The sequence below is a fragment of the Pipistrellus kuhlii genome, unplaced genomic scaffold (assembly GCF_014108245.1).
Source record: "Pipistrellus kuhlii isolate mPipKuh1 unplaced genomic scaffold, mPipKuh1.p scaffold_m20_p_10, whole genome shotgun sequence".
Classification (NCBI taxonomy): Eukaryota; Metazoa; Chordata; class Mammalia; order Chiroptera; family Vespertilionidae; genus Pipistrellus; species Pipistrellus kuhlii.
In genome coordinates, this window is record NW_023425405.1 from 42063065 (window position 1) to 42084389 (window position 21325).

Here is a 21325-nt window from a genome sequence, read left to right on the forward strand (position 1 = left end):
TGTATCTATATTTTGGGGCATCTCCTATGTGCCAAACACTGCTCTAGGCACTGGAGATATATCAGGAAACAGAATAAACTGAGTCCTGCTCTCAAATAGGTTACTATCCATGCAAAAAACAAAACAAAACAAAACAAAAAACCAACAACAAAACAAACTACATAATGTGTCAAGGGCTAACGAGTGTTTTAAAAGCAGGATCTGGCGGGGGTAGGGAGGAAGGAGGGGTTGGGGGGTTGCTATTCCCATAGGTTGGGCAGGGGAGGCCTCTCTGGGCAGAGCTCCTGTGAAGTGAGGGGCGGAGGGAACAGGCTGGCGCAGAGGGATCACCAAGTGCAGGGGAAGAAGAACAAACAGCAAAGTGTGCAACCACACACAACCCATGCTAATGGCCACACATTCAATTCACAGGCAGGGACTAGCATCGTGGTTCCCAGAGGGCTAGGGAGGGGGAAAGGGGTCTTACTATTCGGCAGGTACAGAGTTTCCTTTTGGGATGGTGAGAAAGTTCTGGAGACGGATAGTGGCGAAGGTTGCACCGCACTGTGTGTGTACCGAATGCCCCTGAATTGCACGCTTAAAGATGAGTAAAATGGTAACTTGTATGTGATGCATATTTACAATAAAAACCCACATATCTCAAAGCCCCGTCTTTCAAATGCGATGCTCCGGCCACTGTTGGTGGGCGGAATAAGCAAGGGACCTGTAATGAGGTGGCCCCTGCGTGTCCTCTCGTAGATTTTCGGGCCCGGGGACGATGCCGTGAAGCAGCAGAAGTGCAACATGATCTCGCTGCTGTTCCTGGGCCTGGGGATCACTTCCTTCTTCACCTTCTTCCTGCAGGTAGGTGCCTACGGTTGGTCTTCTCGTGGGGTCTAGTTTCAATGAGGATATAGATTCATTACTAGATCTTAACTACTCATTAATATAGGTTGATTAACTATCAATTAATCAAGACCTAGTGGAGTTTCTGAGTCCGAGACTGAAATAAATGGCAAAGAGCTGAAAGAGGACCTTTTTCGAGGACAGTCCTTAGCAGGAGTAATTGTGATCTCACTGTGTGCTAAATCATGGCACATCATAGATTAAATTCAACTAGTTAAAAACGGGGAGGGGGAAGGAGACACAGTACAATAGCATCCTTTTTTTTGTTGTTACTCTTTACACAATATCAGTAACTTCTCTGAGTGTTTCCTCCTTAATCAACGAGCTCTTTGAAAGAACATATATGTTGTACTGCATTTAGATATTATAGACCTGGCCAGAGGGAACTAGCATACTTACCCCGATTGTACTTTTCTACCTAGATTTTTACCAAATACCTTTTGTCTCGTTAACTCAGTGAGCATCATGCAGGCCCTTCCAATGCAATCCACTAATTCAGCAAAAAGTCTCCTAGTGAGGCCCAGCCCATTTCTCCATTATTGTTGAACCGATGGTAAAAGTAAGCCATGGTTTTTATTTAGAAATCATTTATTTAGATCTCAGTGATTCCACACAGTGGCCAGCCCTGGTGTGTGAGGGAGTGGAGCTGGGTACATAAATGTGTTTTGGAGGCTGCACAATCAGTGGGCTCAGGGATAGAATTGTGGTGCCCACACTGCCAGCAAAGAAAGGAGGAGAGCAGATGGTCTAGTCCCAGGCACCATCCTCCTGGGCACCCTCCCCCTGCCACCATCCCCCTGGCACCATACCCCTGGACACCATCCCCCTGGCACCATGCCCCTGGGCACCATCCCCCTGGCACCATCCCCCTGGGCACCATCCCCCTGACACCGTCCCCCTGGGCACCATCCCCCTGGGCACCATCCCCCTGACACCATCCCCCTGGGCACCATCCCCCTGACACCATCCCCCTGGAGACCATCCCCCTGGGCACCATTCCCCTGCCACCATCCCCCTGGGCACCATTCCCCTGCCCACCATCCCCCTGGCACCATGCCCCTGGGCACCATCCCCCTGGACACCATCCCCCTGGATACCATCCCCTGGACACCATCCCCCTGGGCACCATCCCCCTGACACCATCCCCCTGGACACCATCCCCCTGGCACCATGCCCCTGGGCACCATCCCCCTGGGCACCATCCCCCTGGACACCATCCCCCTGGACACCGTCCCCCTGGGCACCATTCCCCTGCCCACCATCCCCCTGGCACCATGCCCCTGGGCACCATTCCCCTGCCACCATCCCCCTGGCACCATGCCCCTGGGCACCATCCCCCTGGACACCATCCCCCTGGCACCATGCCCCTGGCTTAGTGTCCTCCCAGGCATGGCCTGCACACACCTGCACCAATGTCCTGTGAGCCTGGAGTCTCCCACCCGCCCCACAACCCGGTCCAGCTGTGGACACGTGAACAGGATCTGATTAGAGAGGGGGAGCTGCCTGGCAAGCCTGCCTGGGGAGGGAGAGGGGCCTGGTCCCCACGCTGAGAGCAGGTGGAGCTGTGGCCAGGAACCAGCCAACTCGCCTGGAGTGTCTCACTCCAGGCCGCCTCCCTCCCTCCCCACATGGTCCAGTTGCGCTCCTGCGCAGAATTTTGTTACTTCTCCTTTCACTGTTTAAAGTAATAGGAACACACTGAAAGTTGTGACTAAACATAGTATTGTCCTCCTTGAGATGTTCTTGAACGTTTTGAGAAGGAAACCTGTTTAGAATGGCTCAGAAGCCAGAACTGGACACTTTAAAGGCTTTTCATCTCGATTGCATACTCATGATTCAGCAGTCGGTGAATTCTAAGTTGGGACTTTGAGTGAACGTTTGGTGACAGGCAGGTGTTACCTGGCTCGTTGGCTAACACGGACGTCATGTACAAAACAGTATGCAAGCACCCACTCGCGTCAGAACAGCGTGATGAGCCCAGGGCCCACGAGCTTTTGTTTTCTGTTCTCCACCAGGGCTTCACGTTTGGGAAAGCCGGCGAGATCCTCACCACCAGGCTTCGGTCAATGGCTTTTAAAGCGATGCTGAGACAGGTAAGCGTGGGTCCCGGATGCCTCCTGCCCAGGTTTCCCACTTTCAGCCTCTCCTTCTGTTCCTATTGCATGCTGTCCCCCCTCCCAACCCTGGAGGTGTTCATACAAGCACTGGTGTTCATACAAGCACTGGTGTTCGTACAAGCACTGGTGTTCGTACAAGCACTGGTGTTCGTACAAGCACTGGTGTTCGTACAAGCACTGGTCGGGGCCCAGCAAATTGTCCTGGTCCGTCAATTATCCAAAGACCTCACGGGGTTCTCATCAGACGAGGCTTAATTTAAGAGGGTTGGGGGTTTATTTCACAACTGCCTCTGTCCGTGGGGACACTATCATTTCAGGGACCCGTATCCCGCCCCTGGATTCTACACAAGCCCAGAGAGTCGTGTGAGACTCCGGGCCGCCTCAATACCAAGGGGGAAGAGGTTGATGGCACCACAATCGGCCATGCTAGCTATAGGTTTCCCCAAATGTGGGTGATCTGTTTTGTTTCTGTCTTATTTGAGCTTTGTTTTCACATTAGTTCGTTTATTCACTCACTAACCTGTTCCCAGTGGGTCCCGGGCTGGTAGCTGGGACCACAAGCATGGCCTGCCCTCCTGGGAAGCTCAGCCCAGGGCCAGACAGGTGGGAGAGTGGGACCTCGAACCCTCTAGTTCCATAAAGAAGTCTTAGGAGAGGGCCAGACTAGCCACCCGACTGACAGGAAAGGACTACCTTCTTGTCCATGAAAGGGCACACCGCCTGAATCGTATTTTAGCAAATCTGAGTCTACAGCCCTTTTTTCAGTATCTTTGAAACTGTGCTATGTAGGGAAATTATTTTATACGAACTATAAGATGCTGCGGATGAGTAGCTTATACTTAAAGTCATCCCTACGAGACACTCTATTGTGTGTAAGGAAACAAACATGGTGAGAAGCCAGGGCTGATATTCTCATGCCTAGCAGGTACAGGAAGCCACGTCCAGCCCAGAGCCTCCCACCTTTACGAGGGCCACCACCATGCCAGGCCAGGAGGGAGTGTCTGTGGGGCTCGTGGTCAGCATTGGGTGGCCCACAGCACCTGCACCTCGGAAGACACTGGCAGGAAGCTGCCCTCTGTCTGATGAATCCACACACACACCCGCCCCATGGTGGTGGTGGGGGGGGGGCGTCCCTGGCCCAGCAGAGCCCCCTCGGGCTCGGACCCTGGCAGACTCTGAGCTCTAAGCTGCCTGTGAGGGTCCCCGGAACTCCAGTTCCCACGTCAGCATGGGTCGTGCCTCTGCATTGAAGGTCCGCATGGTTGCATCTGATCTCCTTGTTTTCATCTTGAGCTCACTGAAAGGTGTCTTGTGTCCTATAGGACATGAGCTGGTTTGACGATCACAAAAACAGCACGGGCGCACTTTCTACGAGACTCGCAACGGATGCCTCCCAAGTCCAAGGGGTACGTAGACTGCCCTCCGCTCCTGTTTTCCTTCAGCGCGGCTGTGAGTAAACATACGGCATGGCTGTGCCTGTTACGTTGCTTTCAGCTGGACACGGCAAAGCTCAAACAGGCCTAAACCGGTGGTCAGCAAACTCATTAGTCACCAGAGCCAAACATCATCAGTACAACGGTTGAAATGTCTTTTGAGAGCCAATATTTTTAAACTTAAACTTCTTCTAACGCCACTTCTTCAACATAGACTCGCCCAGGCCGTGGTATTTTGTGGAAGAGCCACACTTCAAGGGGCCAAAGAGCCGCATGTGGCTCGCGAGCCGCAGTTTGCTGACCACAGACATAGGGCATAGCTGCGCCTGTTGAGTTGCTTTCAGCTGGAAGTGGCAAAGCTCAAACAGGCCTACACAATAAAGACGAAGGTTGGACTTCAGGGCCGATGGGCCCACGGGCTCAGAATTGTCAGGAAGGACCCAGGTGCCCTCTGTGTGGCTCTGAGTGGCTTTCCGTCCGGAGCATTGGCTTCACCCGCCGCCTCCGTCCCTCCAGGCGCCAGGGCGGCTGCCAGGAGTCACCAGAGCCACCGCTCTCTGTTTCCCACCAGCGACAGCACACACATGCGCCTCAACCGCCAGATGAGCGCCCTGCCCTTAAGTCCGCCTGAGCTCATTTGGGTCGGATGCCAGGCCCCGAGCCAGTGCCTGTGTCTCTGGGAAATGCCAGCTCTCCCTGGCTTGGGTCCCCACTCCTGCAGCTGAGGTCTGTCGCTGTGAAGCCCTCTGTATCCTCAGGGCTCAGGGGAGGGGGAAGGGTCCCAGGCAGCCCCGCTTTCTGAGAGGTACCAACAGTCGTTCATGTCCATGGGTGCCCACAGGGGACGGGCTGAGGGCGTGCACGCTTTGTAACAGGTGGTCTCTTTTTTTTTAAATATATTTTTTATTGATTTTTATACAGAGAGGAAGGGAGAGGAATAGAAAGACAGAAACATTGATGAACTGAAACCGGTTTAGCTCAGTGGATAGAGCGTCGGCCTGCGGACTGAAAGGTCCGGGGTTTGATTCCGGTCAAGGGCATGTACATTAGTTGTGGGCACATTCCCAGTAGGGGGTGTGCAAGAGGCAGCTGGTCGATGTTTCTAACTCTCTATCCCTCTCAATTCCTCTCTGTAAAAAATCAATAAAATATATTTTTTTAAAATTTTTTAAAGAAACATTGATGAGAGAGGAACATTGATCAGCTGCCTTCTGCACACCCCCTACAGGGGATGTGCCCACAACCAAGGTACATGCCCTTAACCAGAATCAAACCCGGGACCTTTCAGTCTGCAGGCCGACACTCTATCCACTGAGCCAAACCAGCTAGGGCAACAGGTGGTCTCTTGAAGGATTACATTTCCCTCTGGCACGTTTAAAGCAAACCGTCTTCAGCATGACCAGAGAACACCGGTACGGGGGTTTCCTCTGTGAACGTTGCCTTCACAAAAGGTGTGGGTGCCCCACAGCCCGCCCCCAAGCAGAGCCGCTGACCCCTCGGTGGGCAGGAGAGGAGCGAGAGGTGAAAACACCTGCAGGGCCTCGTGCGGGCGTTGAGCACAGGGGTCTTGGGTTTATTGTAGTGAAAGGGAGCAAACGTCAGCGCAGGCGCAACATCCTGCCACCCGGGAAGCCTAAACCACTTCTCTCTCTCCCTCTCCCTCCCCCTCCCCTTCCCCCTCTCTTCTGCTCCCCCTCTCCCCCTCTCCCCCTCTCCTCCTCTCCTCCTTTCCTCCTCTCCTCCTCTCTTCCTCTCCTCCTCTCCTCCTCTCCTCCTCTCTCCCTCTCTCTCTCTCTCTCTCCCTCTCCCCCTCTTCCCTCTCCCCTCTTCCCCTCTTCCCCTCTCCTCTCTCCTCCTCTCTCTCTCTCTCCTCTCTCTCTCTCTCTCTCTCTCTCTCTCTCTCTCTCTCTCTCTCTCTCTCTCTCTCTCTCTCTCTCTCCCCCTCTCCCCTCTCCCTCTCTCCTCCTCTCCCCCTCTCTCCCTCTCTCCCTCCCTTCCTCTCTCACTCTCTCTCCCCCTCTCCCCCTCTCTCCCCCTCTCTCCCCTCCAGGCCACGGGAACCAGGTTGGCTTTGATGGCACAGAACACAGCCAACCTCGGGACTGGCATCATCATATCGTTTATCTACGGTTGGCAGTTAACTCTCCTGCTGCTATCGGTTGTTCCCATTATCGCTGTGTCAGGGATTGTGGAGATGAAGATGTTGGCTGGAAATGCCAAACGAGATAAGAAGGAACTGGAAGCCGCTGGAAAGGTGGGTCACATGAGGCTTCCATTAGCGTGAGCATTGTGTTTGGACATGTGTTTTCTGTGTTAGCGTGAGCATTGTGTTTTGGCATGTTTTATTTGAATTACTTATTGCAACGCGAGTGTTTTAAGAATTAATGTTTTCATGATTAAGCGTTTGTGTTCACTACAGCTGTTATTGCCAGCACTGTGCATGAAACATTGACTGTTAAGAATGCCTAGAACTTGAACATGGAATAATGGAAAACGTTTAGCCTGTAGAAAGCACTTTACGTGGGGTCATTATACAGAATATCTGAATTTCCAAAGCTGATTTTACCCTGATGCCATTGTTAGGACAAATATCACCCCTATTTTACAGTTGAGTCCTTAAAACAGAGAATGTAAGTAAATTGTTCAAGGTAGGGAACTTGCTGATTCTTAGAAGTTCTTTTCTTCTTGGCTGTGATTTCTGTAATTGAGGCGGACCACCACCAGAGGGCAGTAACGCTTCGATTTGTGGTTCTAACTAAAATGGCAATTGGGCAAACACTTAGTCTTGACTGTGTGCCAATTATTGTTCTAAGTTGGTGTATTTATGTGCATCAACTCATTATAGCCTCACAACAACCCTACGAGGCAGGCACTCGTGTTACCCTGATTTTACTCACGTGGAACCTGAGAATCAAACAAGTGAAAGGCATGGCTGGGATTCAAATCTGGGCCTAATTTTGAAGCTCTTTATTACACAGCCCCTTTATACGTGTTTATTTTTTTTTTTTTTTTTTTGCTTTTTTAAAAATGTTATTGTTTATCTTTATTTTTTTTTTTTTTTTTTTTTTTTAAATCAATCTTTATTGTTCATATTATTACACAGGTTCCTCGTTTCTTCCCCCCTCCACCAGGTTCCCACCCCACCCTCTGCCCCCTCATCCTCATCCATTGGTGCACAGTTTATGTTCAGTCTCTTCCTCCCTCCCTTTCCCCGATAGTAAATCCCTTTTCAGATAGCAAATCTGTTACTTAGCATTCTCTCATATCAATAATACCTCCACATGCCCAATGATACACTTCACACAAAAGACATTTCCTAATAGGACAACCAGCCTCATCCAGGCCCCACTCAAGGCACTCACAGATCAACACCCCAGGACTATACTAACTCAACACATCCAGATATAAGCCTTCATCACTTGATTCAGCAGACCCTCAAGTTCCCGCAAAAGTTTCCAGCCATGTCTGAGAGGCAGCCGTGGGGCAGGGGCAGGTGAGGAGCGAGCTGTTTTGGGCCAGGCTGCTCCGGGCCTGGCCTCTGTTGCTCTGGTTTGTTCCACAACCAGCTGCTCCGTGTCTGGTCACTGCCGCTCCTGACCCAGTTGCTCTGGACTTGGCTGTTGCTGCTACAGGCCTGGCCACACCCGACTCGGCTGCTCTGGGCCCAATTGCTCCGGGCCCGGCCGCTCCGGGCCTGGCTGCTCCCAGCCTGTCAGCCGCTGCTCCGAGCCTGGCCACTCCCAGCCTGGCAGCCACTGCTCTGGGCCTGGCCGCACCAGACCCGGCTGCTCCGGGCCTGGCCGCTCCCAGCCTGGCAGTTGCTGCTCCGGGTCTGGTCACTGCCACTCCCGACCTAGTTGCTCTGGACTTGGCTGTTGCTGCTACAGACCTGGCCACACCCGACCCGGCTGCTCTGGGCCCGGTTGCTCCGGGCCCGGCCACTCCGGGCCTGGCTGCTCCCAGCCTGTCAGCCGCTGCTCCTGGCCTGGCCGCACCAGACCCGGCTGCTTCGGGCCTGGCCGCTCCCAGCCTGGCAGCCGCTGCTCCGAGCCTGGCCACTCCCAGCCTGGCAGCCACTGCTCCGGGCCTGGCCGCACCAGACCCGGCTGCTCCGGGCCTGGCCGCTCCCAGCCTGGCAGTCGCTGCTCCGGGTCTGGTCACTGCCCCTCCCGACCTAGTTGCTCTGGACTTGGCTGTTGCTGCTACAGACCTGGCCACACCCGACCCGGCTGCTCTGGGCCCGGTTGCTCCGGGCCCGGCCACTCCGGGCCTGGCTGCTCCCAGCCTGTCAGCCGCTGCTCCTGGCCTGGCCGCACCAGACCCGGCTGCTCCGGGCCTGGCCGCTCCCAGCCTGGCAGCCGCTGCTCCGAGCCTGGCCACTCCCAGCCTGGCAGCCACTGCTACGGGCCTGGCCGCATCAGACCCGGCTGCTCCGGGCCTGGCCGCTCCCAGCCTGGCAGTCGCTGCTCTGGGTCTGGTCGCTGCCACTCCCCACCTAGTTGCTCTGGACTTGGCTGTTACTGCTACAGGCCTGGCCACACCCGACCCGGCTGCTCTGGGCCCGGTTGCTCCGGGCCCGGCCGTTCCGGGCCTGGCTGCTCCCAGCCTGTCAGCCGCTGCTCCGAGCCTGGCCACTCCCAGCCTGGCAGCCACTGCTCCGGGCCTGGCCGCACCAGACCCGGCTGCTCCGGGCCTGGCCGCTCCCAGCCTGGCAGTTGCTGCTCCGGGTCTGGTCACTGCCACTCCCGACCTAGTTGCTCTGGACTTGGCTGTTGCTGCTACAGACCTGGCCACACCCGACCCGGCTGCTCTGGGCCCGGTTGCTCCGGGCCCGGCCACTCCGGGCCTGGCTGCTCCCAGCCTGTCAGCCGCTGCTCCTGGCCTGGCCGCACCAGACCCGGCTGCTCCGGGCCTGGCCGCTCCCAGCCTGGCAGCCGCTGCTCCGCGCCTGGCCACTCCCAGCCTGGCAGCCACTGCTCCGGGCCTGGCCGCACCAGACCCGGCTGCTCCGGGCCTGGCCGCTCCCAGCCTGGCAGTCGCTGCTCCGGGTCTGGTCACTGCCCCTCCCGACCTAGTTGCTCTGGACTTGGCTGTTGCTGCTACAGACCTGGCCACACCTGACCCGGCTGCTCTGGGCCCGGTTGCTCCGGGCCCGGCCACTCCGGGCCTGGCTGCTCCCAGCCTGTCAGCCGCTGCTCCTGGCCTGGCCGCACCAGACCCGGCTGCTCCGGGCCTGGCCGCTCCCAGCCTGGCAGCCGCTGCTCCGAGCCTGGCCACTCCCAGCCTGGCAGCCACTGCTCCGGGCCTGGCCGCACCAGACCCGGCTGCTCCGGGCCTGGCCGCTCCCAGCCTGGCAGTCGCTGCTCTGGGTCTGGTCGCTGCCACTCCCCACCTAGTTGCTCTGGACTTGGCTGTTACTGCTACAGGCCTGGCCACACCCGACCCGGCTGCTCTGGGCCCGGTTGCTCCGGGCCCGGCCGTTCCGGGCCTGGCTGCTCCCAGCCTGTCAGCCGCTGCTCCGGGCCTGGCCGCTCCCAGCCTGGCAGCCGCTGCTCCGAGCCTGGCCACTCCCAGCCTGGCAGCCACTGCTCCGGGCCTGGCCGCACCAGACCCGGCTGCTCCGGGCCTGGCCGCTCCCAGCCTGGCAGTCGCTGCTCCGGGTCTGGTCACTGCCCCTCCCGACCTAGTTGCTCTGGACTTGGCTGTTGCTGCTACAGACCTGGCCACACCTGACCCGGCTGCTCTGGGCCCGGTTGCTCCGGGCCCGGCCACTCCGGGCCTGGCTGCTCCCAGCCTGTCAGCCGCTGCTCCTGGCCTGGCCGCACCAGACCCGGCTGCTCCGGGCCTGGCCGCTCCCAGCCTGGCAGCCGCTGCTCCGAGCCTGGCCACTCCCAGCCTGGCAGCCACTGCTCCGGGCCTGGCCGCACCAGACCCGGCTGCTCCGGGCCTGGCCGCTCCCAGCCTGGCAGTCGCTGCTCTGGGTCTGGTCGCTGCCACTCCCCACCTAGTTGCTCTGGACTTGGCTGTTACTGCTACAGGCCTGGCCACACCCGACCCGGCTGCTCTGGGCCCGGTTGCTCCGGGCCCGGCCGTTCCGGGCCTGGCTGCTCCCAGCCTGTCAGCCGCTGCTCCGAGCCTGGCCACTCCCAGCCTGGCAGCCACTGCTCCGGGCCTGGCCGCACCAGACCCGGCTGCTCCGGGCCTGGCCGCTCCCAGCCTGGCAGTTGCTGCTCCGGGTCTGGTCACTGCCACTCCCGACCTAGTTGCTCTGGACTTGGCTGTTGCTGCTACAGACCTGGCCACACCCGACCCGGCTGCTCTGGGCCCGGTTGCTCCGGGCCCGGCCACTCCGGGCCTGGCTGCTCCCAGCCTGTCAGCCGCTGCTCCTGGCCTGGCCGCACCAGACCCGGCTGCTCCGGGCCTGGCCGCTCCCAGCCTGGCAGCCGCTGCTTCGAGCCTGGCCACTCCCAGCCTGGCAGCCACTGCTCCGGGCCTGGCCGCACCAGACCCGGCTGCTCCGGGCCTGGCCGCTCCCAGCCTGGCAGTCGCTGCTCCGGGTCTGGTCACTGCCACTCCCCACCTAGTTGCTCTGGACTTGGCTGTTGCTGCTACAGACCTGGCCACACCCGACCCGGCTGCTCTGGGCCCGGTTGCTCCGGGCCCGGCCGTTCCGGGCCTGGCTGCTCCCAGCCTGTCAGCCGCTGCTCCTGGCCTGGCCGCACCAGACCCGGCTGCTCCGGGCCTGGCCACTCCCAGCCTGGCAGCCGCTGCTCCGAGCCTGGCCACTCCCAGCCTGGCAGCCACTGCTCCGGGCCTGGCCGCACCAGACCCGGCTGCTCTGGGCCCAGTTGCTCCGGGCCCGGCCACTCCGGGCTTGGCTGTTCCCAGCCTGTCAGCCGCTGCTCCGGGCCTGGCCGCACCAGGCCCGGTTGCTCCGGGCCTGGCCGCTCCCAGCCTGGCAGCCACTGCTCCGGGCCTGGCCGCACCAGACCCGGCTGCTCTGGGCCCAGTTGCCCCAGGCCCGGCTGCTCCGAGCCTGGCCGCACCTGGGCTGGATGCTTTGGGCTTGGCTTCTGCTGTTCTGGGCCTGGCTGCTCCCAACCCGGCTGCTCTGGGCCCGGCTTCTTCGGGCCCGGCCACTCCGGGTCTGGGTGTTCCTGGACTGGCCACCCTGGGCTTGGCCGCCTCTGCCTCAAGCCTGGCTGCCCCTGCCCCAGGTCTGGCTGCTCCAGTGCTGGCCGTTGATGCTCTGGTTCTGGCCGCTGCTGCTCTGGGGCCTGGCCGCTGCTGCTCCGGGTCCGGCTGCCACTGCCTTGTGCCTGGCCACTCTAGGCCTGGTCGCCGCTGTTCCAACATTCTGTCCTTTTTTTTTTTTTTTTTTTTTTTTTTTTTAAACGCATTTATGTTGCAATGTTGCCTGGTGAGTTGAGTTCTGACTTAGTCTTTGATTTTTCAAGATATACTTTGCATTCTTTCTTAAGTAATTTTACTATCATTTGCTCTCACTTGATTTCTTCACATTGAGAACTTCTATTGTTTCTTCCTTCCCGTCCTGGAATCTCAGCAGGTTGGCCTGTGGCACCCCTTTGTTCTCCGCGGGCTCCTGCGCTGCTTCAGCTTGTCGCCAGGGTTGGCGCCACCCAGGAAGCATCCCCGGTCCTTGGCTCTGTTGCCTGCGCTCAGCGGTCGAGGGCTCAGGGGCACCCCCCCCCCTGGAGGCCCCGTCGCCCGGCTCCTTGCTGGCACCCGGCTGGCAGGTGTCCAGCGGGGGCTCCTGCTCCTCGTCACGATCCTCCAGTCTGGAGCTTTCTTTCTCTCTCCCGCTAGGGGAGTCCAGGATCAGAGTCAACAGACTGTCCTCTGCGCGCAGTGTGCGCGACTCCGGGAGCTCGGCCTTTCGCCGCGCTCCCAGGACTCCACCTCACAGCCCCGTCTCCCCCTGCCCAGCCTGGGTCCCCAGGGACTGGCCCAGACTGGGAGTTCGGGGCGGTCTGAGGCTCAGCGCCGCCGGAGGCTTTGTTTCTTCTGGCTTGGGTAATCCAGCATCAGAGTCAACATTCAGTCCTCTGCGCACAAAGCGCGCGACTCCGGGGGACCCCGCCTTTCGCGCCGTCCCCGGGATTTTGCCTCACAGCTCCGTCTCCCCGTGCCCGGGCCTGGGTCCCCAGGGACTGGCCCAGACCGGGCCGTTCTGAGGCTCAGCGCCGCCGGAGGCTTTGTTCCTTCCGGCTAGGGTAATCCAGCATCAGAGTCTACATTCAGTCCTCTGCGCACAAAGCGCGCGACTCCGGGGGCCCCCGCCTTTCGTTTTTCCCCTGAGATTCAGCCTCCCAGCCCCGTCTCCCCCTGCCGGAGCCTGGGTCCCCAGAATCTGGCCCATAATGGGGCTCAGCGCTGCCAGTTCGGGGGTTCAGCCCAGGCTGGGGGTTTCATTTCCTTCCTGCTAGGGAACGCCAGGCAGCACCCAGCCCTCTCCTCCTCTCCGGCTGCGACCTCTCGGTGCGCGCAAACGTGCGAGCGCGCAGCATGTCTCCGTACCTTAGGCTCTTTTTTCAGCTCCTCTGACTTTCCCTCTGGCTTTCTCCCACCTTCCTATTGTAGAGTTTTCAGTCAGTCGACCACCTGTAGGTCTGGGCAATGTCCACTCTACATTTTAGTTGTATTCCATTGAAATTGTTGTGAGCTGCTGCGGTTAGGTGTCTACCCGAGCAGCCATCTTGGATCCTCCCCTTTATACGTGTTTAAATGTGTCTAAGCCTACATAAAAATATTTTATTTACATGTATATGCATTTAAAATTTTAATTGTAGGTTTCAGCCAGGGTATTTTTTTTTTTTACTCTTACTTATGTAAATATTATCCTTTATTGAAACATTACGAGGTGAAGCAATGCATGAATATGTAGTGTGATAGTTTCTACAGCATGAGACTTTCCTAAGCCTGTTCATAAACATGACTGCAATTGGCCTTTGCTGCAGCTAAGTGGGTGGGACTCCCATTCACAGGGAAGGAAGCATTCAGAAGAGGAGAGTGACCTGCTCCAGGGCGAGGGCATGCAAGGGGTGAGAGTAGAATCCCAACAAGCCTGTGGCCACTGAGTCAGTGAGAGCCAGTGAGAGCCTTGTCCCCTTCTCTCTAACGGCATCAGCTGAGTTCAAAGCAGCGTCGGTCTCACCGCCAGCTTCCCATCAGACGCTTCCTTCTCGGGTGGGTCCTGCAGCCTCTCCGAGTCAGGGCTCTAGCACGGTGCAAGGTGCCCAAACTCAGGAGCCCCGGTGCCCGACGTGCTGGAAGAGCCGCCGGGCTCCTGGCGGTGGGACTTCGGGGCATCATGTCCTTGACTTCTGTGTGTCACAGCTCACGGCTGGGAAAACATCCTGTGTGTGGTGTGGTTTCCTTTCTCCTTTGTACTCCGTGTCCTTTCCCATTTCAGAAGGGAGGATTGTCAGTAGATAGAATGAAGATACTTTTTTCTTCGACTGGTGACGTGAGAGAAAACATCGTGAACCTGGTGAAGACAATAGAGTCTGCACTCTACTGTAATTGGCTAAAGGGCACTGAAAGTTGCCGGAATTGGGGCCGGAGGAAGGCAGTTGGAATTGAGCAGTGTGGCAGACCAACACGGCACCCTGGGTTAGAATCTTGGCTTTGCTGCTCACCGTGTGTGATACGAGAGGAGGTCTGGTCCTCACGTTCACTTTTATGAAATGAGGAATTGTACCAGATAATGCCCCAAGTTCCTTTCAGCTAATAACATACTCTGCCATTCTAGGGATCAGAGAATGAGGAACTCAGACTGACCACTCTGAAACCATGTTTAGCAGCTACTTTAACCTAGCCAGGTGATTTTTAAGAAAATATGAGATTGGAAATTTTAAATGTCCATTACCAGCAATTTAATCACAGTTCAAGTTTGTTTACTTAATCAGCACAGAATGAGGGTTTGAAAGAAGTCTCCGAAAACTACCCACATCACTGTATTTTTTTTTTTATCCTCAAATTGAAATGTTCTCATGTATCTGGTGGAGATATTCATGGGAAAAGTACATTGGGATTCAGGATATCTTACCATTTTCATTTTTGAAAAAGGGCTTGGTAGAGAGGGTGTTGATTGCTTGGCTGGGAAGGGGGGTGGAGAAGGATGAATAGTACCCCTCCCTCTTGGATTCTGCCTAATTACTGAGTTTAAGGACCTGCTGAATCAGAATTAACCCTCCAAGCAGTTAATCCACGACCAGAGAATCAAGACTTGAGTGTATCTAGTTATTAACAACCAGTTCCTCCTTGTGTAGATGACAAAGCATGGAGAGCAGAATGGCATACTGAGTCAAGAACCTGGACTTGGCCTTAGGTAGACTGTCTTTGCTTGCCTACTCCCTAGCTCAAGAGCTTTAAGCAAGCACGTAACTTCTCTGTGCATCAGTTCCTCGCCTGTGAAAGCAGGAATAATATTTACCTCGTGGGGTTATTGTGAGACCAAATGAGATCATGTCAGTTAAATGAGGTAATACCTGGCACATAGTAAAAGCTCAATAAGTGTTCTCTACTCCAGCTATTATTACTGTTAGGTTTTTTTTCATTTATAATAGAGATAGAAAGCTATTCAGCCTGAAGTATCAAATATCTTGCCTTTTTTCTGGCTACAGAAGCGGAGAGCTAAGGTTGAAGTCACAAAGCTGATAAAACAACCTAAAATTAAGGCCTGAAGTCCCTTGTGCTAGTGGTTTAAGACGACAGCTGCAGATCTATGCTTTGGCCTGATAATCTGTCACAGACAGTGAACATCAGTCAAGGGGAGGCTTGGCTGTCATCTGAGAACTGCTCTGGCTGGTTTGGGTAAAGGGGGTGTGATGTAAGGACACACAGAAGAGCAGGGAACACCTGTGGCTTATGTTACTGGAAAGGCATGGCTCCTCCTTCAGAGTCACAGGCTCTCTTGTCTGTGAGGCCCTCTGTGCATTTGTTCTGCTTCTCGATTGCTGCATATTCAGACCAGCTCCCACACATACCCTGGTGACCTTAGCCTCCCAATCCAAGGACTTCTCAGTTCAAGCAGATGCCTCCAGGTCCAGGAAATAATCTGATTGGCCTGCATCAGCCAGGGGTCTGTCCCGGATTTAATTAGGGATTTATGGCAGGGTCATGTTATTTACAATTTGGATCTTCTTTCCAATTGTGGGTGCAAGTTCCTCTACGAAGGGATATGCTCAAATGATTGACACTACTTGTGGGCCATTTTCTGGCGTATAAGACGACCCCCTAATTTTACAGTTAAAACCTAGGTTTAAGGCCTATATTCGCTGTATAAAACTACCGCCCACTTCAAAGAAAAGACTTACTTTGCCGTCAAGATCTGCAGGTAATTTTTGTGCAATTTTGGTCTTTTGCCCCCGATTTTCGGTTGACTTTTTTTTGTTTCAAAAGTCGTCTTATACGCCCGGGAAATACGGTAGCCTAACTCTCTAGGACTCCACCCTGTGATGAAAGCAAGCCATGAAGGTCTGACTGAAGTCAGTCAAGTACCTGCCTGGGGGCAGGGCTGGGAATAGAATCAGTCTCTAGTGCTCAGGCTACCGTTCTTGCCCTAAGCTTTTTGGTCTGCCCAGAATACAGAAACCTGTCCAATGCACTTGGCACAACCACAAGTGCTTTTCAGGTTGCCAGTTGTGTCGTTCAGCTCGTCTTAAAGAACACATTGTTATGTCTTTGCGTTCAAAATGGAGGAACTTCAAACCCTTCAGGATTCTTTTCAGAGTGCCTCATGGTTTATGTTTTTCGTTGTTTCAGAAGGAAAAGCCCCATGTCTAATCAAGATCTGTTCTACATTACAGATTGCAACAGAGGCGATAGAAAATATTAGGACGGTTGTGTCCTTGACCCAGGAAAAAAAATTTGAATCAATGTATGTGGAAAAATTGTACGGACCTTACAGGTAATGAACACATGATCGTTACTAAGAACCGAGTGCCAGCCTTAGGCTGAGTTATTGTCCCCAAAAGATAATAAACCTCTGTTGCTCCAAGCACTAATGCAACTGTAAGGATGGCATTTTTACTTTTTTATTTTTTGCTAATTATCTTACTGAAAATAACTAGCTTTTTGATGCAACTGAGCCACAGGATCAGATTTTCCTATCTCTTTTAAAAACAATACAATGGGTCTCCAAGAATCGAAGGTCTAGAAGACTGTGCAAGTTTTTGTTCATCAGTGCCGACAACAGAAACAGCCCATCTGGCTGAGGCAGGACAAACATTGCTTTTGGGAAACTGCTTTAAACCTTTATTTTCTTTGGATTGTGTAGACTGAGCCAAAGGAGAGGCTTGTTTTTTAGTTAAACCTTATCCACGGTTTTGCCTTCCATAGTTTCAGTAACCTTGTCAACGCCGGTTGAAATATTACATGGAAAATTCCAGAAATAAACAATTCATAAGTTTTATTTTATTTTTTTATTAAAGCATAATTGACTTACAATGTTATAGTAATTGCAGTTGTAAAACATAGTGGCTTAGTACTTACATATATAATGGAATGATCGTCGTAAGTCTGGTTACCTTCTGTCACCACACTTTGGGGCCCTCAGATATGAGCATCAGCCTCATTGGTTTTCTAAGTCAGGTGTTGTGAATATATTTTAATACTAACAAAACTGAATACAACTTAGATTACAACTCTGTAGACTGGGATAGTTTGAACACTTACAGATTTGAAAACGGATATCTGAAATTCTCAATTTATTCTATCTCCTTTTTAGGTATACTTCATGCAGCTACATTTTTCTGTCCACTTGGTATTTGACATATACATTAGGCATTATTTATAACCTTGTGGTTTATTGGAACTGCAAGGAATTAAGGAATAATAGAATGCTAAAGCTAATTTCTAATTTGATTGCAATTTAAAATATATGTTATTGATTTTTTACAGAGAGTAAGGGAGAGAGATAGAGAGCTAGAAACGTTGATGAGAGAGAAACATCGACCAGCTGCCTCCTGCATACCCCCTACCGGGGATGTGCCCGCAACCAATGTACATGCCCTTGACGGAATCAAACCTGGGACCTTTCAGTCTGCAGACCGACGCTCTACTACTGAGCCAAACCAGCTTCGGCTAATTTGATTGCAATTTAAAGATTCAATATCATTGTAAATTTTTCAGTGTTATTAGTATTGTAATAATAATCATAGCGCATGACTTAAAAGTCATCCAAGTCAGTAATACTTTGACTTTTCTCTCTTGGCAAATGCTTTCTTCCTAATCATTCTAATCTAAAAGTAAATTATTGTTCTTTTAGAGGATTTAGAATAATCATTAGCTATACTGAGGATGGGATCTAGTTAGAAATAATACTAAAAACTTATTGGGGCTGATGGCATCTAGCTGAGGAAAGACTGGCCAATGTGTTTTTATATAAACCTCAGTGACACTACTTTTCTGAATCAGAAAGATGAGTTTTGACATAAAAGATGATAACTAGTCATAGAAGACAAGATAATGATATTAAAGAAACCACATTCAGACAACTCAAAGTTTAGTGCTAACTTTGACATCCTCAATATTTTTAACACAATAATCATGTTTACATCATAGGGATTGACTGTCTGGGTCAGCAACTATCATTTGAACAACCGCTAAGAGCTAGGTTCTAAGCTAGAGATTTATATTGTTTATTTAGTTCTCAAAACAATTCTGCATCATATTGGTTATCCTCATTGTACAAATCAGAAAACTGCTACATAGAAAGATTAAGTCACTTAAACTAAGATAGCTGGAGCAGAAGATAAACCCAGGTCAAGCAGACTTAGAAGCTGTGCTCTTTCCACTGCACAGTGCCAAGAGTGGTCGAAGAGATGGTTATGAATGCTCTAATTTGCTTTTCAGAAATTCTGTACGGAAGGCACACATCTATGGAATTACTTTTAGTATTTCACAAGCATTTATGTATTTTTCCTATGCTGGTTGTTTTCGATTTGGTGCCTATCTCATCGTGAATGGACATATGCTCTTCAGAGATGTTATTCTGTAAGTAATTTTTAAATATATTTTATTAATTTTTTACGGAGAGAAAGGGAGAGGGATAGAGAGTTAGAAACATCGATGAGAGAGAAACATCGATCAGCTGCCTCCTGCATACTCTCTACTGGGTACATGCCCTTGATCAGAATCGAACTTGGGACACTTGAGTCTGCAAGCCAACGCTCTGTCCACTGAGCCAAACTGGTGAGGGCAATTTTTAAAATATTAAGAATATTCTATAGTAAGATTTCAATATATCTATGCAAAATTTTAGAGTAGAAAAAACTCCTCTCTTGTCCTAAAATAAGTTTAGAGAGTTGAATCAACTACAGAAATCTGATCTAATCAATACTATAAGGACAGTTTAATCACTGGAGTGTCAAAAACTAACCCAGTTCATCATAAACCAGAATTTTAGGACTGGCTAGAACTCCAGACAAGAGGATAGCAAATTTTCTTATTGTATAATGTAGGCAGATAGAAATCATAGTTAGAAAGTCACTGGTGACCATAGACTGAAAACAGAGGGTTAAATAGCTTGCTCTTTATGGGCAACCACAGATGGCCTTGTCAAGGAGAAGGGAATGCTTGCCTGACATCTGGCAAAGGCTCTGTCCCCTAACCAGACTTGGGATGACCGTGCCAACATTTGCCTTAGTCTCTCTCCTATTTGCTTGATTTCCAAGGCTAACCAGTGGTCTTTCTAATTGATACATTCCTCTTTTCAAAATATGCTAAATGCTTTCAATTAAGTTGCAGCCTAGTCTTGCCAAAGGGAAGCCATTCTTTTTTTGAGATCACTTGGCATATTTCTACTCTGATGTGGTGATTTTAAAGCACTACTGAGGAACCACTAAAAAAAAAAAAGTCAAAACAAGGAAGGTGAAGTGTTTAAAAGCCGTTCTTTTCATCCGAAATTGAAATACTATGGAAAAAAAAAGAAAAGTGCCCTCTGTCCTCTTTGGTGGAGGCATACCAATGACATAGCAAACAGAAAGAAACCAAATACCCTGGCCTCCCTCTCCTCCAGCCCTCGCACCCCCAGCCAGTCCCCTTCATTGCCAAACCCCATCAGACGCCAGAGGACAGAAAAGCTGTTGGTGCAGTCCACGAAGGGTCAGCCCCTGACAGATGGGGAAAGTGCAACATCGAGATGGGCAGAGAGTAGAAAGTGGTTTGGGAAGATCAAATGGAAAAATGCAGCTCAGCTCGGGGGACTGACAACTTGGAGTATTTCTACTGTCTAGGAAAATATCACTGAGAAAATGGGTCTTTTTTTTTTGTTTCATTTTTACCATCAAAATAGTAAACTCTGGATAACTTGAAGCCAGTTTTTTTTTTTTAATATATTTTTATTGATTTTACACAGAGAGGAATTGAGAGGGATAGAGAATTAGAAACGTCGATGAGAGAGAAACATCGACCAGCTGCCTCTTGCACATCTCCCACTGGGGACGTGCCTGCAACTAAGGTAAATGCCCTTGACCGGAATCGAACCCGGGACCTTTCAGTCCATAGTCCGACGCTCTATCCACTGAGCCAAACCAGTTTTGGCATCGAAGCCAGTTTTTAATCTTCCGTGCTAACACTAGATTGGTATAGGAAAGCTAGGCAACTACACATGGCTTCATCACTATTTGGCAATTTAATTTTTGGTAACCAAACTTACCAAGTATTTGAGAGCCTTACTGTACCCACCATTCCTGTCCCCGTGTCATTAAAACACATTTTAATATCCTAGATGTAGAAGCTTGGTAGGAGCAAAAAGGTTTTACGTTCCCATTATGACCAGATAGGGGTTTTCTCCCTCTACCTTCCTCTGAGGGAGGTCTGGTGCCAGAAGCAAATGGCTTTGAGGAGATGAAGGTCCTGGAATCTTTGGCCCTTCGTAAGCACAGTTATAATCCATGTCTGTCCTCTAAAGACTATTTAATTAGGAAGGAGACCGTTAGCTTAGGACGATTGTTTCAGGGTAGTGTCAATAATTATCTTAATTCTCAGGAAAGGCTATTTCTGGTAAAGGCTCGGTTTTTTCCTTACCCAAACTCTTTAACCCCAGTGGTCACTGGTGTTTGTGTGGGAGTCTGGCAGAAACCTCACACTGGCCGTCAGGGCTGTAGATTCAAGAGGAAACATGACTTGGCGCTGACCAAGCCCCTGAACACGCGCTCTACTCCAGTTCCCTCAGCTCTAAAACGGGTATCCCTGGTCGTTAACGTTCCTGGAGATTACAAATCAGATTCAGTTATAAGCCACTTCCAAAAGGAGAACTGTGGAAAGTTACAGGAACTCTAAGGAAGTAGAGGCACCTAAGGAATAAAGAAACCCTCCATGGTGACCCTCCTCGCCTGTGGATTTTGCTCCTTAGTTACTGGAATTTCACGGGAATGTGGGGTGAGGTGGGGTGGGAGCATGACTAAGGGGGTTAAAAAATATCAGTGCTGCTGGGCAGTGTGTCTGTGGACTTTTAAACATGGAGCTAATTATGCAGGCTGACGTTTTAATCCCTCTCCTTCCTGTCTCTAGGGTGTTTTCAGCAATCGTGTTTGGCGCAGTGGCGCTAGGACATGCCAGCTCTTTTGCTCCAGACTACGCCAAAGCCAAGTTGTCCGCAGCCCACTTGTTCATGCTGTTTGAAAGACAACCTCTGATTGACAGCTACAGCGAGGAAGGCCTGAGGCCGGTGAGTTCTCTGCCGCCTTCTGCGTGCTTGGTTAATCGTTTCCCCAAGGTCTGCTGTCTGCTGGGTTGTGACCCCAGGATAAATCTATAATGATCACACTGACATTTATTCATCTTAATGATATTTACAGATCTAGGATTTGGCCAACTTTCTTGGCATTTTAAAATTCCATAGGGAGTTTCAAGGATTCTGAA

The 21325-nt window shown here is 52.1% G+C and overlaps 1 protein-coding gene across 6 annotated transcripts in view; it reads left to right on the plus strand.

Moving 5' to 3' along the window:
* The window catches only part of LOC118714339 (phosphatidylcholine translocator ABCB4), a 150441-nt gene that overhangs the window by 123280 nt on the left and 5836 nt on the right, over positions 1–21325 (plus strand). For 5 of the 6 annotated variants that reach the window (XM_036429537.2, XM_036429538.2, XM_045578483.1 and 2 more), the window contains 7 exons: positions 739–843; positions 2901–2978; positions 4325–4408; positions 6486–6689; positions 16267–16367; positions 18314–18454; positions 20975–21131. In XM_036429537.2, coding sequence (XP_036285430.1) covers positions 739–843; positions 2901–2978; positions 4325–4408; positions 6486–6689; positions 16267–16367; positions 18314–18454; positions 20975–21131 — 870 coding nt within the window. Of the gene's footprint in view, positions 1–738; positions 844–2900; positions 2979–4324; positions 4409–6485; positions 6690–16222; positions 16368–18313; positions 18455–20974; positions 21132–21325 lie in introns of those variants that run through there. The other variant, XM_045578485.1, reaches the window with a different exon arrangement.